This window comes from Pinus tabuliformis, chromosome 4_2 (genome assembly GCF_031772625.1).
Source record: "Pinus tabuliformis cultivar Carrire ecotype Pingquan chromosome 4_2, CPIR1, whole genome shotgun sequence".
Classification (NCBI taxonomy): Eukaryota; Viridiplantae; Streptophyta; class Pinopsida; order Pinales; family Pinaceae; genus Pinus; species Pinus tabuliformis.
In genome coordinates, this window is record NC_142304.1 from 73,626,240 (window position 1) to 73,645,742 (window position 19,503).

Here is a 19,503-nt window from a genome sequence, read left to right on the forward strand (position 1 = left end):
TCTTGAGAAATCTCTTGATCTCACTCCATGTGTCTTTCCAAATGTCCATCAGGCCTCTTCTTATAATCTTCTCGTTGATCAATCAACGGCCCAGATTAGATTCTATTCAATGGCTCAAATCATCTTGACTTTCTCCTCATCTTTCTCTAGAAAATTCACACCTAGTTTAATTAATACACTTTAATTATTTTAATTTCCTAAGTTTAGACTTAGGCATCCATTAAAAATAATTAATAATTTTAATTAAACCTCCTCCGGGTGGAATTTCCCAAAACGATTTCTAGGTATTGTGGAATGCATGTGTCCTAGCCTCCCTGCAAAATCTTAGGGCTAGAGGACATCTGATGCTACCATAAATCAACACTACCTCTTAGCGAGGAATGCGCTCTAGTGTTGCAACCAACTGAAGCATCACTCTGTCTCTGCATCATCTCCAGTTGTGCTACTAATGTTTGGCTTCACTGCCCACCAACTACTGTGCAACTTTGATTTGCGTTGTATCTGTGTTGTCGCTGACTCCGTTGAACTGTTGTCAACTACTGCATTTGCACTGCAACTCTGTTGCTGCTGCCACTACAACATCTGTAACGAAAAAGCATCCATAATACTGAGCTAACTGTGTTCAGTATGATGCATTTGTCGTCTGAGTTCTGACTATTGCTAGACTCTGTGCTGTCACTGAAGCCTCTGCATTGCTGTTGACTCTGCTTTGTGCCAACTGCACTGTTGCCAACTCTGCTCTGTGCTACTCAATATCTTTTCGCTACTAGCTACTGCATTTGTCACTCTGGCACTTGACTGCACCACTTGACATTGGTCCATCCTTATACTGTTGACTATGGGCTCCCGTAGCAAGGTCTTGATCCAAGAGGTGGACTCCTCAAGGATCCTACCCATCCTGAAGCTCTCTAAGGCTACAACTCTAGATCACCCCACCTCAGACTTGGAGACATCTCGACAATCATGGCAAACTCTTCCTCCAGCCTAGAGGAAATCTTGTCAATATCAACGAATGCAGCTTGCTAATCTTGCTTCTCCTCCTTATCCCTCTTTCTGAGAGGACACTCAGTGTTATAGTGGCCCATCTCACCACACCTGAAGCACTTGATCTTTGAAACGTCCTTTTTCCTCCTGCGCTGCTCCTGCTACCCCTTTGATGCAAGGGCCACATCCTCCTCTTCCTTCATGGCCTTTGTCCCACTGCTGCTACTGCCACTAATTGTGGCCTTCACCAGATCACACCTCATCTCCTCCTGCTGCAAATCAGTCCATACACATTCCCAATGTGGCAAGTGTTCTCTGCCCAAGATGCTCTGGACAAACACTTGCCAATCTTCAGAAACGCTATTCAGCGTTAATCGAACAAACTCTATAGGTTGGGGCCCTAACCCTACCAAAGCCAATTGATCCTGGACTTCCTGAAGCCTCCTAAGGAAGGGGTCTATTCGCTCCCCTTTATGCATCCTCGTGCATCTCAACTTCTCTTTTAAGTACATCTTCCGTTGCTCGGAAGATCCCTCGTATAGCGTAGCTAATGCTTCCCACATCTGTCGGGTAGTATCCTTGCCGACTATATGGGATACTACATGATCTCGAACCCTGTCAAGAATGATCCTCTTAGTCTTCGCCATCTCAGCCTTGTACATCTTGAGTGGATCTGCATCGGCGGGCACAACTACCACGCTTTGACATACATCTTGAGATCATGCTCATCTAGAAGGCAGGATATACTAGCCTTCCAGATCACATAGTTGGAGGCTCCATCCAACCGATCTTGATCTTTCATTCCAACTATTGCCATCTCTCCAAAAAAAGTGGAACGTTTCCCTCTTCTCCTCTGTGCAACTACTGCCTAGCTATTCACACTCCCTTTTGGAGTGAGAAATCCTGCACATAACTACTGCTGCTTTGCTTGGAAAAATTCGAACTTCTTGGCTAGAAGTTCTTTGAGGAGGAAATTCCCTCAGTATGTGCCTTCTTCTTTTTCTAACACTTTTCTGCCCCAGCAACTGTTGATTTGGGGTAGCATCGGATGTGCTCTAACCATGAAAATTGGTGGAAAGGCTAAAGCACATGAGATCTCCAAGACCCCGAAATGCTTTGGGGAAATTCCACCCAATTAGAGAGATATTAAATTAATTAATATTTTTAATAGAGCTCCTAAGTCTAAACTTAGGAAAATTAAAATATTAATGGGTATTAATATAAAACTGGGTGAGAATCTTCTAAAAGACAAGGATCAAGCCAAATCTAATCTTAGTCGTTGATTAGAGATTTAATTCGGTCGTTGAAGACTCAACAGAAAAAGTATAAGAGGGGGCTTCAGGGTCAGTTGGAGACACACCAAGATTGATCAGTCAGTTCGATTTTCTGGAGCGGGGTTTGCTGAGAAAATTCGAACAAGTGATCTAAGTTGCAGCGAGGGGCAGTGAGTGCATAGCAGAGAGGCAGAGATAGTGTCGAAGGACCAGTGCAGAGGCGGAGGAGGCTACGTAGAGCCAGCAGGAGCCACGCAGAGGACCAGAGTGACTGCACAGAGGCTAGCAGGGCCTGCGTGGGCGACGCAAAAGGTCAGAGAGCCAGCACAGAGCAGCAAAAGGCTGATGCAGGGGGCTTTAGAGTGACGCAGAGGCCAGGAGGGCTAACGCAGAGCCTCGGAGAAGATATGGAGAGATTTTCGTGGAGCAAACTTGCTGAATATTTGCTTCCGAAGAGAGGTATTACTGCCAGATAGATTTCTCTGTTGGGAGAGCTAGTTTGGCACCCTAGTTGTACTCGAGAAATCTGCTTAATAATAAAACCCTCAGAACTGATGCACCGGTTTTCCCAAGTTGGGTTTTTCCGAGGACGATTGTCCAAAAATAACGGTGTCCCTTGTGTGTTTATCTGTTATTTTTAGTTGATGATCTGTAGATGGTTGACACTGCAGTTGTGTTTATTTTCATTATTTATATGGTTAAATAACTTGTTAAGAAATAAACAAATAGGTGAAATGAACCAGATAATGCAAGAAGAATTTCTGACATGTTAAACTTAGAAATTCCAACATGGTATCAGAGCGTTGCAGAACACAGGAGAACTGAAGGCACCAGCTAAATCAGAAAATTCGCAGCGGAAGCAGTTGTCCTGAGAGACACAGTTGTTCCTGAGCACAAGGCAGCAGAGAAGGAGTGACGCACAGGGCCTGCGTCATCATTTCGAGCCAGAGAGAGGGCCAACACAGAGGCAGTGAGAGGCAGAAGAGGCTCACGAAGAGCCACGTCATCCTACTCAGCCAGGTAGGAGTGACACAATTGGCCAGAGGAGCGATTCCGCCTTGCCGGGATTGCGCAGAGCTGAAAGGCTCAGTTTCTTCAGCTGCTAGGGCCTAGGGAGCTGTGGGCAGATTGTGGATTGGGAAGCTGGTGGGGTGTTGTTGCTGTCGAAAGCAGAACAGTACCTAACAGGACAGAACCAAGGTAGAGGGAGTCGCTACCTAGGAGGATTTCTAGCCAAGAAATCTAGATCCGTGTTGCAGGTGCAAAGAGGATCGGAGAGGAGCGGTTCGACTGTTGGCAGAAGGATTTCCAGGAGGGAAATCGAGACTCAGAGGGAGTCTAGGAGAGGATTTCCAAGAGGGAAATCAAGACTCAGAAGGAGTCTAGGAGAAAACTTCCAGGAAGGAAGTCGAGACTCAAAGGGAGTCGAGGAGAAGAGCGGAGATGGCAATGAATGGACTACGGGATCAGGACAGGTTGGACGAGGCCTCCAACTTTGTCATCTGGAAGGCCAGGATCTTGTTAGTTCTGGATAGACATCGCATCAAGGACTTCGCCTTGAGAACCGTGGCTATCCCAGTCAACCCAGCTGATAACGAAAGGTATGAGGTTGCAATGGCCAAGGCAAAGTGCATAATCCTTGATGGGGTCAAGGATCATGTAGCTCAACAAATTGCCGATAAGAACATGGCAAAGGAGATGTGGGATACCTTGACGACATTGTATCAAGGCACTTATGTGCAAAGGAGGATGCTACTGGAGAATCAACTGCGGTCGTATCAAATGCAGAAGGGGGAGCAGATAGATCTATACCTCAGCAGGTTGCAAGAGATTTGGGACCAACTTACTTCCATAGGGGCCACGCTGGATCAGGAGTTCATGGTGAGGACCGCCCTGAATGCAGTCTCCAAGGATTGGGAGACATTTGTCCAAAGCATTTTGGGCAGAGCTACTTTCCAGGTTGGGAAGATGTGCGTAGCTCTTCGCCAAGAAGAGATCAGACGGTTGACCAAGGTGAGAAGTAGCAGCAAAGGAAGTCGAATCAAGAAAGAAGAGGTGGATGCGGCTCTGGCATCTACGGGACAGCAGGGGAAGAGGAAGAAGAAGGACATCTCCAAGGTGAAGTGCTTCCATTATGGGGAGTTGGGTCATTATGCAACCCAGTGTCCCAAGAAGAAGAATAAGGGAGAGGCTTCTGACTCCACGGCAGCTCTGGCTAAAGCGGAGAAAGAAGTCGAGACGGATGACGATTTGCCATGAGTGCTCATGCACCTCTAGAGAATAGGTGGGGAGACATCGAGCCGTAGTCATGAGAACTACAAAAGATGTGGGGCAAGATCCTTGAGGTACCCAAACTCTTGGATCATATCCAGCTACTAGAGCCCCAAGAGAGATAGTAGCAGGATGATGGATGTTGATAGAAGCAAGATGCGGATGGAGTGACAAGGCAGTGCTGGAGTGCAGAAGTCTCTGGTAGCACAATGAGGGTTGCAGCAGTGCGAGAGGCATAGAGGTAGTTGCAGCAATGCAGAAAGGCACAAAGGGGGTTGCAGCAGTGCGAGAGGCATAGAGGTAGTTGCAGCAGTGCAGAAAGGCACAAAGGGGGTTGCAGCAGTGCGAGATGCAGCAGAGGGAGCACATGATAACAGCAGAGGTAGCTTCAGCATCAGGGGGCTTCTAGCCCGACAAGGATGTCAGTGGTTGGGTAGATCAGTTACTTACTTCTCAGTAACTGAGTTGCAGTGCAGCAATTAGCAATGGTAGTGCTATGGGCAGCACGGTGCAGCATGATGAAAGAGAGCTGCAATGCAGATGCAGTGTTGGGAGGAAGGACCAGTAACAGCACGGATGCAGAGGGAGCTGAGTAAAAATGTAGCAATGGCAGTGGCAGAGCCATGGGCAGCAGTACAAGAGGCAACAGTGCAGAGGATGTTGGGCAACAGGCCAAGCATCAGCACAAGTATCGGTGTCGGATGATCAGGGTGATGTTCAGTAGTGGAGCATTACTAGAACCAATGTTGCACGAAGCGGAAGCGCGGAGCGCGGAAGCGTCATTTTCCAAAAATCTAGGGAGCGAAGCGTCCGCGGAAGCGTCTGCTATATATATATATTTTTATATATTTTTTTGCATTTATACTCAAAACAAACATCCCAAATACCAAATTAATTGTAGAAGACATGAAAACATGCATATTTTTGCATAAATCAAGATAGATATGGCATCCATGATTCCATTGTAGTTACTAGTATGTACAACAATCATCTATATTCTAGCTATTACAAACATACATCAAATTTTTAAGCATATTATAAAACATAAAACATTTAAGCATATTATAAAACATAAAACATAGAGCATATTATGATTTATCTAGCAAGTGAGCAACTGTCAACATTTGTCATGTCCAAAATTCAAATAATAATGTTTACAAAATATGTCACTTGGTCACCGCCAAGCCAAAAAGGTTCAAAATTCAAATTCACAAGTCTACAAGTCTAATGACTCATGAGTAATCTATGACAAAAAGAAGTAGATTGTGAATATATCTACTAATCTCTCCTCCTTCCACCACGAATAGAACGTGATGGCGGGCCTCCACGTGGTGGCAATGAAGAAGATGGTCCCTGTGTAAGTCGTGGCACTGGAACTGATGAAGAAGAACCCCCTGCCGTTGGTGTTGAACCATGGAACCTAGAAACCAAGGGACCAGATGGGGGTGGGGGTGGTGGCATATCAACACCCGTGTCATCATCCTAGAATCGCTCAAAAAATTCATGCAAAAAAAAAAACACTAGTTAACAAAAAAATTAAAAACATGAATTAGAGAAATGCTTTATAAGGGAAAATTGGAAAATTCATACCACAATGGACATACCTGGATAAGAGAATCCTCTAATTGCTCTAGTCGCAACGCTCCATCCTCCAAATTGGGCTCCTCTGGATTCTTGTCCCAAGTCAACAAGTCTTTATTAGACTTTGCATCTTCACAGTAATGGGACAACAATCGCAAGTTGTAATGAACATAAACCAAGCTCTCTGCCCGGTCTAAATTCAACCTGTTCCTTTTAACACTGTGGATGAAAGAATAAGAGCTCCAACACCTCTCTGCAGAAGAAGTGTTTACCACCTGTGATAGCACCCGCAATGCCAAACTCTGTAGAACTGGAGTAGGCCCTCCATGCATGTTCCACCACTCAAGAGCAGAAAAATGCTCTCGATCTTGAATTGCATGCATGCTCGAAAATGGACCAGTGTTGCTCGTATAGTTGCTCACCTGTCTCCGTACCAATGCAGCCTCCTCCTCATCAGGGATTAATCTACTCAATGCAGCCATATATTTTTCGTGAACCTCTTTATCTTGGTGTGGTTTTCTCCTGACTCCCCCCCCAGGTGCTGGTTTTGAAAGCCATGATGGATGATAGTATTTAGGTGTCAAAACATATGCTAATGCATGCAATGGAACATTTAGCATATCCCATCGTTTTTCCACCTCTTCACGAATATAATTGTACAAGGTGGTATCTCTAGGCTCAACAATGTCTTTAATCTGCCCCAACATGCTATCCATTTGCTCATACACCTCCCCAATTACTGGTCGATCTGAATCTGCAAACTTGATCATGTAATAAATTGGTTTGGTGAATTGCAAAACATATTTAACCTGTGACCAAAAGTAACTGTCAAGAACAGTGTCCTTGACTTCATTAGCACCATCTGTACTGACGTTAATTTCATCCCATGTTTCAGCACACACCAGATTAGTTAAAGCTTGTCTCACCCTCACTAGCCGCCTAAAGGTGAGGTAATAACTAGCAAATCTTGTCTTTGCAATTTTAAGCAATTGCAACTTGGAGTAAGTGCCATAGAAGTAGTTTACCCTTGTATGCCCTGTGATGAATTTAATGAGCTGCTTCCCTTTCCTGTAAACCTCAGCAATCCACCCACAATCTTTGTGTTTCACAATATCATGCATCAAAAGGTTCAATGTGTGAACCAGGCACCCAGACCAAAAGATGTGTGGATGAGTACGCTCAATAATTTTTCCTGCTAACTTACAATTTGCTGCATTATCTGTGATCACTTGAACCACATTATTCGGACCAACATCTTTGATTGATTTCAATAGGAGATCTGCAATGTTTGGTGCAGTTGCACTGATGGAGGAGGAGTCATGAGATGCAATAAATACTGCACCACTAGAAGAAACACCAAGAACATTTATCAAATGTTGGTTTCTAATATTTGTCCACCCATCTGATACAATGGATACCCCAGAATCCACCCACTCATGTGTAAAACGTGTCAAAGCTCTTTGAACCTTAGCTTTTTCTCTTTCTAATAACATTGTTCTAGCTTTCTCATAGTTGGGGGCCTTGTATCCTTTTGGGGCTTCATTGATGGCCTTTACCATGTCATGCCAATAGGGAGAGCGAAGCACATTGAATGGTACACCGCAAGCACAAAGAAAACGGACTATCTTTCCATCCACATCATCCCTCCCAGAAACATTAAGGAAATCCCCTATTGTTTTTCTACCTCCAGAGGTTGCAAAAGTACCATGAGGAGATGGGCAACTACCAAATTTAGAGGTTGCACTTGATTCAGAATGAGTTTTTTGTTTCTTGTTTTTTCGTTGTGCAGCCATCTCTATTTTGATGTATTTTTGTCTTTGTTCACTTGAAATGTTTGGGCAAATGGTTACCCCCACGGAACCCTTTTTTTCATCACTGTCTAGCACCCCACAAAGATGCCTCCTCAGACGGGTATATGAACCCGTATATGGTTTTCCTCCATGACAACCATGAGGGCACATCCATTTGTAAGATCCACCACCCTTTCCCCCTTCAAGTTTGGTCACATAGTTCCACAAGGGATTTGATGTACCTTTCCCATCTTGTGCTTCAGTGTCCTCTTCAAGTTCATCCCCTTCCTCTTCAAACCCTTCCTCCTCATCATACATTGGGTCACTACTATTAGGACCAAGTTCATCCCCTTCCTCTTCCCCTTTATTCCTCACCCTTGCCATCATTAAAACCAAGAGTGGAATGATACATAGAAGCCAAAAGAACACCATCTTGGAATATGGATATAGGTGGTGGACAACCTGTAAATAAAGGAGCAAGTAGAAACAATGGGAAAGAGTAGGAGAGGGAGGAGAAAAATACAATTTTTTTTTCAAAAAAACAAGGGAGTTTGGGGTTTGAACTTACCTCTTTAGCTCTTGTAGATGAAGTCCTCCAAGCTCTTGCTCCAAGCTCCTCCTCCTTCTCCTAGCTCCTCCTTCTTCACTCCTCCAAGCTCTCCTCTCTTCTCCTCTCCTTTCCTCTCTTCTCTTCTCCTCTCCTCTCTTCTCTTCTCCAACTCTCATAAACTCAAAGTGAGAAAATGAGAAGAGAATGGGGGCTTTATTCTTTTCTAAAGTCACCCTAAACTCACCCTAAACTCACCTAACCCACCCCCTCATGCTAGTTAAGTTACATTTTAAAACAAATTAAAAAAAAAAAAGTAAAAATGCGCTGCCGCGGGGTTGCGTCCGGGTTGCGCCTGGGTGGCGTGCGCTTCCGGGCAGGTTGCGTGGCGCCACCCCGTGCCCGAAGCGTCCTCCGATCCGCGGTTCCGGGCGGCCGCAACAGCATTTGGCAGGAATCGTTTTTATTTGCCGGAATCGCGCCACCTCCAAATGCGAATCGCGCTTCCAGTGTGGATTCCGGGACGATTCGCTCCGATCCGCGATTCTGGGTTTGGATCCGGCGGGGGGGGGGGCGATTCCTGCAACCCTGACTAGAACACATTCCTCGCTAAGAGTAAGTGTTGATTTGGGGTAGCATCGGATGTGCTCTAGCCATGAAAATTGGTGTGGAGGCTAAAGCACATGAGATCTCGATCTCCAAGACCCAGAAATGGTTCAGCGAAATTCCACCCGGTTAGAGAGATATTAAAATAATTAATATTTTTAATAGAGTTCCTAAGTCTAAACTTAGGAAAATTAAAATATTAATGGGTATTAATATAAAACTGGGTGAGAATGTTCTAAAAGACATGGATCAAGCCAAATCTAATCTTAACCGTTGATTATAGATTTAATCTCAATTGTTAAAGACTCAACAGAAAAAGTATAAGAGGAGGCTTGAAAGTCAGTTGGAGACACACCAAGATTGATCAGTTAGTTCGATTTTCTGGAGTGGGGTTTGCTGAAAAATTCAAACAAGTGATCTGAGTTGCAGCGAGGGGCAGTGAGTGCATAGCAAAGAGGCAGCGATAGTGCCGAAGGACTAGCGCAGAGGCAGAGGAGGCTACGTAGAGCTAGCAGGAGCCACGCAGAGGGCCAGAGTGACTGCACAGAGGCTAGCAGGGCTTGCGTGGGTGATGCAGAAGGCCAGAGAGCCAGCGCAGAGTAGCAGAACGCTGACGCAGGGGGCTTCAGAGTGACGCAGAGGCTAGGAGGGCTGACGCAAAGCCTCAAAGAAGAGTTGGAGAGATTTTCGTGGAGCAAACTTGCTGAATATTTGCTTCCGAAGAGAGGTATTACTGCCAGATAGATTTATCTGTTAGGTGAGCCAGTTTGGCACCCTAGTTGTACTCAAAAAAGTTACTTAATAATAAAACCCTCAGAACTGTTGCACCAGTTTTTTCAAGTTGGGTTTTTTCGAGGATGATTGTCCAAAAATAACGGTGTCCCTTGTGTGTTTGTCTGTTATTTTTAGTTGATGATCTGTAGATGGTTGAGACTGCATTTGTGTTTATTTTCAGTAGTTATATGGTTAAATAACTTGTTAAGAAATAAACAAGTAGGTGAAATAAACTAGATAATGCAGGAATAATTTCTGACATGTTAGACTTAGAAATTTCAACAGCAACTGTTGCAGAAAAATTGTGTCCCACCTGAAGACTGCTCTGCGCTAAAGTTGTTGTTGCACAAATCTCGATCTGGAAAATATTTCTCTCTATTGACTCACTCAAAGAGAGATTTTTCCTTGAGAATCTCGCCCCCCTGGCACTGGGTTGCGTAATCCTTCTGGGGATCCGATCTGCTGCCTACGCAAATCTTTGATCTCCCTCTTCAGCTCAGCGTTGGACTCTTCTGGCTCTGCTTTCCTGCTTCACCTGCGCTCTAATAACATGTGAGAAAATGGTTACCTGATTCCCTATTGCAGCAACTGATTAAATTTCTCCTACTTGTTAATTTCTAAATCAAGTTATTTACAGTGTTACATAGTAAACATCAAAATAAAATCTACTGCAGCCTTCACAACATAAATATTGCGGAAACAAGTACTGAGCAAGAAGGAAATAGCACACACACAATTGACACCATTGTTTTTGGACAATGTCTCCAAAAAAAACCAATGTGGGAAAATCGGTGCAGCAGCCGAGGGTTTTAATTATTATGCAATAGTTTCTGAATACAACCTTTGGATCCCTTACTGGCTATCCGATACAAAGAATCTGACTGGCAGAGAAATTAGTGAGAAATACCTCACACTATCACTGGCAATTCGACACTGATCTAGCCATTGAATGGCTAGCCCCAAGCTGCCTCTACGCAGTCACTGCGCTGCTCTGTGTCACAACTGATAGGGACTGCGTCACTCCCTCTGGCTGATCAATCTGTTGGTTGGATGCTCGATCCTCTGGCCCTCCGGTCTCACACCCCGATTCCTGGCACTGGATCTGATCTGCTCAGCAAATTTGCAAATCTCCTCAAGGGCTCTACGTTGCCTCAACGTGGCTTTACGCTGCCCAGCGTGGCTCTACGCTGCCTCTTCTGGATCTCTCTCTGCCTCCTCTACAATGTATCCCCGGATCAGGAAACTCTCCAACCGGAAAACTATCCCTACCCCTCACTGCAAGAAATCTCCTCGATGACTTCTCCTGCAACTGTTGCACTGCTCTCTTGAGAAATCGATCTCTTGATCTCACTCGATGTGTCTTTCCAAATGCCCATCAAGCCTCTTCTTATAATCTTCTCGTTGATCAATCAACGGCCCAAATTAGATTCTAATCAATGGCTCAGATCATCTTGACTTGATCCTCATCTTTCTCTAGAAGATTCACACCCAGTTTAATTAATACACTTTAATTATTTTAATTTCCAAAGTTTAGACTTACGCATCCATTAAAAATAATTAATAATTTTAATTAAACCTCCTCTCGGTAAAGTTTCCCAAAACGATCTTTGGGTATTATGGAATGCATGTGTCCTAGCGTCCATACAAAATCTTGAGGCTAGAGCACATCTGATGCTACCAGAAATCAGCAAACTATTGTTTGCTCACGCTGCTTAGCTGAGTCAACAGAGTGTTGTTCAACACACGGTATTTCCGAAGGGAAATCTCAACTCCTTCTTTGGTGGACTCTGAGTGCCACCCTAGGGGAGCCTTTTTTACACATTTAAGGTTGTACTAGAGGGATTATACAGGGGATTTCGAGCATTTTGGAGCAAACTGGGCTTAGGAGAAGAACTCGCACTTTAGAAGAGCGCTGGTTGTGGAGCAGCATATTTGTTGGGTTTTCCGGGAGAGCACTGGGCTACCTTTTTGCTGAACATTTGGAGCGTTGGTTGGGCACAATTTTGTGGAGTTTTTGTTCTAGAATTATCACCATCTCAGGAGTTGCACGGACCTACGCAGAGGTTATTTCTGGGCCACACGTGGGAGTTGGGTGCATGCACATTTAGAGTTGAATGGAGTTGGGATTTGTGGGGGCACCAGAGGAAAGTTTTGCTAGCATTTATCATCATTGTGCAGGCCATGAGAGGTGACATTTCCAGGTGGGTTGAATTTCCCAGCTATTGGTGGAGCATGTGGAAATTGGGGCAAATTCAGAGGTCAGAACTAGACCAAACCCTTTATGGGTTTTGGTGGGTTATTTGAGGGGAGACCGGGGTTAATTTCCCAAAATTTTTTGATCACTGAAGGAGGGTCTAACAGCAGTTTGTTTCAGCCATCCCTGCAGTTTTTCTAGGGCCAGCGCAGAACATTGAGGGGAATATCTTTCTAGCATCTGGGTACTTGTTTTCATCACCTGGGGCTTGTTAGCTTACCTTTGGCAAGCCCGGGTGCATTCACTCCATACTTATATTGTACCCCATCTGATTTATATAGACAGTCCATCTTGAAGCAAAAAGGGGCCGAGAAGCTATAGCCACATTTCTATGGGCCATATAGGGTGGTCAGATGAGTTAGAGAGGTGGCCTACGAGCTGAAACTACCTCAGGGGAGCAGGATTCACAACAACTTCCATGTCTCATGCCTCAAAAAGGTGTTGGGACAATAGGTGACAGCAGTAGTAGAGTTACCCCACTAGACGATGAAGGACATTTGGTTTTGCAGCCTGAGGACATTTTGGAGACTCGGGAGAGGAAGTTGAGTAGCAAAACCATCAGGGAGCTTTTGGTCCGATGGAAGAACCTGTCAGATGAGGATGCCACATGGGAGGGTGAACACATTTTGGAGCACTCAACGCTGAAGTTGCTTGAGGGCAAACAACATTTGGGAGGGGAGGACTGTCATGTCCCTTCCCAAATGTATTTGTAACAGGTTTCGATCTCCCCACAATTTTGCATAAATTTTGGTGAATAAAGGAACCCATGCATTTTTTACTTAGGAACTTAGGAGAAAGAGATATTGAATTAGATTGCTAGTGGAAAGTGGGGGCCACCCACGTGCGAAAATGCACTTGGGCACTTGGGCAATTCAAATTACCTTGGAGGGGAATCAAATGGCTTAGAGAGGGGCCCACATGGGGAAAGGAAGGCCCACGAAGATATAAGGAGGAGCTCCCCAACTCAAGGCATCATTTTGCATATCAAATTCAATTTTGTTGCTCAAGTTGCTTAGCCGAGTTACGGGTTGTTTAACATTGAGTTTCCTAGGTGGGAGACTGAATCTTTCTTCGGGCGACTTCGAGTGCCACCCTAGGAAGGCATTTCATACTACCTTGGAGGAGAACTGGAGGAGATTTGTAGCCACATCACTCAGCCTTCGATTCAGCAATGCGTATTCCTAGAGCATGCAGGAGGGGAACACGCAAAGGTGATTTGGGGGTTCATCCGGGCAGCACTTGCCAGGAAAGTTTGGGAGTTGGAGTTATAGCAGAGGATCAGCCTTTGGGAGGAGTTTTGGACTGGGAGATTGTTGCATTTGGGCAGCTCGACTTACAGCCATTGTGGACTGCGCAGAGGGCCATTCTTGGGCTCACATGGGAGTTGGGGGAAGGAGCTACAGAGCTGAAGTCAGCTGGGAGAAGGGAGGAAAGCCATAGGGGACAGCATCTCAACATTTGGGGGTGATTTGGAGAGCCTTCCCATCCATTTCCAGACAGATCGTGATTCCCAGCGTAAGGAGGACGTGGTCCTTGGGGGTTGATTTTCGGGGGTCTGAACTAGGCCAAACCCTTTCTGGGTTTTGGTGGGTTTTTGTTGAGGAGCTAGGAGCTGAAGTTGCAGTATTTTCTGAGCACGGGAAGTGGAATTTCTAACATAGCCTTCCGAGCAGGCAGCGTAGTTTTCTAGGCAGCGCAACTCACCTTTGGAGCAGTAGTTGGGCAGCACTAGGATCATAATCTGCTCACCTGGGTTTTGTCACGCTTGTCCCTTAAGACAAGCCTAGGTGCACCATTCCATCACTATTGTATTTGCTCCAAAAAGATTTAATAAAATCGCTCAGATGATCTCTATTTGCAGTGCTTTCATGGTGTTTACTGATTATGTCTCATTGTTGGATGTTGGTTTGTTTGCTTTGTATATCGCTAAATTTCCTACTTAGGAACATTACATGACACCTCCACACCAAGTCGACCCTATCTTGATGAAGTCGGCCTACATTAGGGCAATTCGACCCACATAAGAGGCTATATAGAGAGAGCTAGTTCGATTCATTTGCACGACTCACTCAACAAGTTCGATACACAAGAAAGAGAGGCAAAAAAAGTGTGAAATTTCTAGAGAAGGAAGAATATTGCAGGGGAAGACAAAATCGAAGTTTTGGGCCCTCTATCTCTCACACGTGCGATGTTACTGGGCAATTGCGGGGGTTAAAAAATCTGAATTTTACTGCAGCTCGAAGTTCTGCTACTAGGGAGGCTGAAATTCTACTATTGCAAGGTCGAAGTTGTTGTTGGGAGTCAATCACGTGGAGAAGAAGGAAGGGCTAACTTGGTGGTTGGAGGAAGTCTGTGTCTAGGTCAAAGAGTCTTGGATAATCTCATCTTGTCATTGAAACTACTGAAGGAAGAGTTTTGACTGGGTTTTCCCCTTTATAGGGGTTTTGCCCTAGTTGTCCGCCTACATCTTGTGTCTCTTGTTCTTGTGATCTTCATATACACATAAATTGATAATTGCTTGACGAAACATAATTTAATAAAGAAGTAAAATAAGACAACATAATTCACAAGTAATTATCAAGAAGAGGAATCAAAACCCTAATTCCTACTATTATTGATTTCTCAACAAGACAAAGCCTCATCAGCGACAATGGTAGTGGTAAAACTCAGAAGCGTGAAGATGATGAAAACATGGCACTAGCAGGAAAGGGCAAGACCAAGAAGGACTCAAATAAAGGGTCCAAGGAAGAGAATAAGAAAAAGGACTTGAGTAAAATCAAGTGCTTTGGTTGTGGTCAGCAAGGGCACTAATTCAAACAATATCCAAATAGGAAGAAGGGAGAGAAAAAGAAGGGGAAGCAACAAACAGCAACTTCAATGGACATTGAGGACTTATCTTTGAGGCTAGAGAATGAGTTTTCTCTCATAGCTTGCCTCTCTAGCTCTACCTCTATTAGTGTCTGGTATATTGACAGTGGACCGTCATGTTACGTGACAAAAGTTAGAGAATACTTTTCCAATTATAGAGGAGATGGGCTTTGAGGTTCCAAAGCTCTGATTCCAAATGTTATGAAACTAGCTCACAAAAAGATAGAAAGATAGATCAACGCCTTAGAATTCAGTCTCTTCGAGGGGGCAACCTCCTTTACATTACATAAATGAACAATTCTTGGATGATTCAAATGAGAAAATCTCCTTTTTATATATAGCAGTCTAAGGAGTCACAATATAACCTAGCCGACCTAACAATAATAATACAAAGCCACAAAAATAACAATAGAGGGATTCTATGGGGCACAGTAACAACAATATGGGGACAATAGGGGCACAACAATATTAATAAGGGATACAACCAATGTTGTGAAAAGCGCGAACAGAATTAAATCGACGCGGGGAACGAATCGGAAAAAATCGAAAAAAGCGGGAAAAAATCGTTTGGTACAAAAATATTCATTTTTTATCAATTTTTTTAATATCTAAACCATCTACAACATAAAATAAATACATTGACACATAAATATGATAAAAAAAACTAATATATGAGATGTTTAATATCATTTCTAGCGCTAAAATCACACATAACATTGAATCATGTCCTGAATAGTAAGTCCTGACTCATGAGTCCCAACTCAACCTCAAAATATCAACAAAAAATATGATAATGTATCTCATCATGTCATAATGTCATATAATGAAAGTCTAATCCTATTGATTTCCTCTGCCCCTCTTGCGAGAAAATGTCACAGCTTTCCCTTTCCCTCTAGATGTAGATGCTGGTGCCTGTGCTGGTGGAAATGGCAGTGGAGTCTGATGTGCTCTAGAAGCTGAAGAACTAGAAGTAGGAGCTACAGGAGGTAGACCACGTCCTCTACTGGTGGCAGTGGTAGCCCGGGTAGGCGGTGTCACCTCCTCCTCCTCCTCCTCCTCCACCTGCTCCTCCTCCTGCTCCTCCTCCTCCACTACATCCTGCACTAACCAATCATCAGTAGAATCCATGAGAGGCCTCTCGGCCTCAACCCTCCATGCAGCAGTGGTGTCAATCCCATCCAATGAGATGGCATCCACATCAGGTGTCCTCTCAAGTTGCCTCACCCACAATCGAAGATTGTAGTAGACGTAGACCATGTCATTAAGTCGCTGGGACTCCAACCTGTACAAAGATCATGAAATAATTAATAATTAATATTATAAAAAAAATATTGTTTAATGAATTCAAAAATTTATTTGGAAATTTGCAATATTTTAAATGTTTAAGTGTTAACCTGTTGCGCTTCTTGTTGTGTATTTTCTCAAATACACTCCAGTTGCGCTCACATCCTGAGGAGCTGCATGTTTGGCTGAGGATGCGTATGGCAAGATTTTGCAAAAGGGGTACCCTGCCACCATACATTTTCCACCATGCATCTACAACAAAATTACAAATAAAATTTTAAATAAACATTAGAAAAAAATGGAATTTGAAGAGACAATGAAATTTGAAACAAATTTACAAACTAAAAAATACCTGGCATTTTAATCGTCCTATCAGTGATAGCCATCTCAAAGCCAAATGTGCCACCTGCCATCTTATATGTTTCAATTTGTTTAGAGATCTCTATACGTTGTTCTGGAGATCGCACCATCTTCTAGACACAGGATAAGAATCCATCCATGATCTCAGCATCAAAATCAAACCCACATGCATAAGAAAATGCAGGGTTCAGAAAAAGCCCAACAGCATGAATGGGACGATGGAGTGTGTTGTTCCATCGCTCATCAATCACTCCCCATAGAAGGAGTTGTTTCTGAAACCCATCATCTCCCTTATCATCATAGTAGGCCCGAATGGCTTCTTTGGCCCTGTCCATGGCTTCATACAAATAGCCCATTGCGGGCTTCTCACCATCAACCAACCGAAGAACCTTTACCAAAGGTTCAGTAACGGCGCACACCTCCTACACTCCCACCCAGAAGTCTTCCTGGTATGAAACTAGTCTGCATACGGCCTCTCCTTCTGGTTTGCGGCTCATTGACAAAGCACGCCACTCCTTTGAAAGAAACATTCTCTTCACATCCCACATAGAATTCAAGAGGGATTGAAGAGATATGAAACTCGTGGCAAACTGTGTAATGGCGGGGCGCACCAACTCTTTGTTGTTGGTGAATCTTCTCATCAAGCTAAGCACAGATGTATGATTATATATAAATTTTGTGATGCTTTTTGATGAGTCAACAATATCTTTGACAAAGAGAATTTTCCCTATGTCCTCTAACATCAAATCAATACAATGGGCAGCACAAGGTGTCCAAAATAAAGTAGGATGCCTGCCCATAAGCATTCTACCAGCAGCAACATAATTTGCAGCATTGTCCGTTATGACTTGGACAACATGTTGTTCACCCACCTCCAAAATAAACACATCCAGCAAATCACATAAATTTCTTGCATCTTTGATTTGATGAGATGCATCAACGGATTTGATAAACATAGTCCCCTTGGGACAACTAACCAAGAAGTTTATAAGGGTTCTCCCCTTTTGGTCAGTCCAACCATCTGACATAACAGTGCATGCTGTTTGTGCTCATGATGCCCTAAAATCCTCCAATCTTTGGGTGCAGTCATGCTTTTCATTTTGAAGAATCCGGCCTCTGAAATCATGATAAGAAGGGATTTTGTACCCCGGGCCAACACTGGCAATAGCATCAACAGTAGGTTGGAAAAATGGATTATTCCTTACAATGCTGAAAGGAATATCACTCCAGAAGAGAAATTTTGCCATCAACCTGTCAGCTTGTTCTTTTTCAGTTCTTTTTAACATTGAATCGATAGATGGTTGTGAACCAGGTGTGGTTCGAGGAACAAAAAATGATGATGCAGCTACCAGATTGACTAATACTGCAGTAGAACCAGTGCCACTTGGCCCACTTCCTTCAGCTGACCTTTTTAGTTGCCTTTTGAGTTCTTCTTTGGCCTCTCTAGTGTGCTCTAATTCTCCCAATGCTCTCATGGCCCTTTGGATAAGTTCAGGATTTGTATTTGTACAGGGCCCCACATCATGTCCAGGGATTTGTGCAAGGTGAAACTTCAACCTGTACACCCCCCCATGTATCTCCTTTCCACACAACTTGCAATTCAAGTTTTGTCTATCATTCAGAGCTTTAGGTTCACCATATTCCCAGAAAGGATCCAATTTCCTTGGCATGTTTGTTTTTGAACTTTGAATTTGCAAACCTATGGGAAAATAAGGATTAGGAAATAGGAATTTAGGATTACAATTTAGCATTTACAAAATTACAAGTTACAAATTTCCAGAATCCAAAGTTCCAAACCCAAGTTACCCAACCAAATGGAAAATGCCAAAAACAATGAAAAAACATAAACAATGTTTAAAAAAAAAAAAATTGGTTCCCATAGTCATACCAAGTTACCCATCCCAAATCAATGAAAAAATACAAAAAATTCTTTAAAAACAATGAAAACAAAAGGAAAATGGTGCCCATATGAAGTTTCCCAACGAAAAACAATGAAAAACATAGAAAAACAATGTTTTTAAACAAAGAAAACAAAAAAAAATTAATCAACATACCGTTTCTATGGAGAAATCGGTGGTCTCCTCTTGAATTTGTCCTCTAAGCACTTAGATTTGGTCACAAACCCTCTTTAGCTGCTCTCCAACACCTCCTCCTCCTTCCGCGCGCGCCCAATGTCCAAATGACATACAAAAAACCCAAAATCTCATTATAAAACACGCTGCCCCGATACCCCGCACTTTTTTTGGAAAAAACGCTCTTTTTTTGGGAAAAATCAGCAAAAAATAGCCCTTTTTTTCATGTAAAAAGCGCGATTAAATCAGCGAGGGGAAAAAAGCGCAATTTTTTAAAAAAAGCGCGATTTAATCGCGCTTTTCACAACATTGGATACAACTACAATAGTAATGGGGTAATCACTAGTATTATAGGGACCTAACAAAGTCTTTGATCATGGAGCATAGCACGGACAACGTTCACAATCGTACGGTTCTTCCTTTCTACCACACCATTATGTTCAGGAATGTACGGTGTAGTAGTCTCCCAATTAATGCCAGCCTCTTTACAAAAGCCATGAAACTCATTAGATTCATATTCAATCCCATTATCAATCCTTAAGATCTTGATCTTCTTTTCGGTTTGATTCTCGATCAAGGCTTTGAAGTGTTGAAACCAGGAGAAAACTTCATCCTTCTTTTTCAAGAAGTATGTCCAAGTCTTGCAAGAATAGTCATCTGTAAAAGTGAGGTAATATGAATATCCTCCCAAGGAGTTCACAGGCATCATACCAGATATGTCTGAGTGAACTAACTGCAATATATCGAAGGTCTTGCTTTGGCTTGAGGGGAATGGTCCCCTTTTTAGATTTCCTTCAACACATCCGAGACATACACCTTCCTACTCTAATCTGAACTC

General features: G+C 43.4%; 2 protein-coding genes across 3 annotated transcripts in view; both read right to left on the minus strand.

Annotated features, from left to right (window-relative positions):
• Positions 1 to 19,503, minus strand: part of LOC149168288 (uncharacterized) — a 304,781-nt gene that overhangs the window by 272,298 nt on the left and 12,980 nt on the right. The window lies entirely within an intron of this gene.
• On the minus strand, positions 15,787 to 16,471 carry LOC149168290 (uncharacterized). The gene is made up of 2 exons (XM_089428048.1): positions 16,344 to 16,471; positions 15,787 to 16,231 (listed from the first exon to the last, which is right to left on the minus strand). The coding sequence occupies exons 1-2, from the start codon at positions 16,469 to 16,471 to the stop codon at positions 15,787 to 15,789; spliced, it is 573 nt and encodes a 190-aa protein (XP_089284174.1).

What these genes read in the sequence shown, in the direction of transcription:
- LOC149168290 (XM_089428048.1), bottom strand. Translation starts at nt 16,471, where the DNA reads ATGTATGGTGGCAGGGTACCCCTTTTGCAAAATCTTGCCATACGCATC. An exon ending in CACAACAAGAAGCGCAACAG is followed by an intron (nt 16,232 to 16,343) that starts GTTAACACTTAA and finishes ATCTTTGTACAG; the next exon opens with GTTGGAGTCCCAGCGACTTA.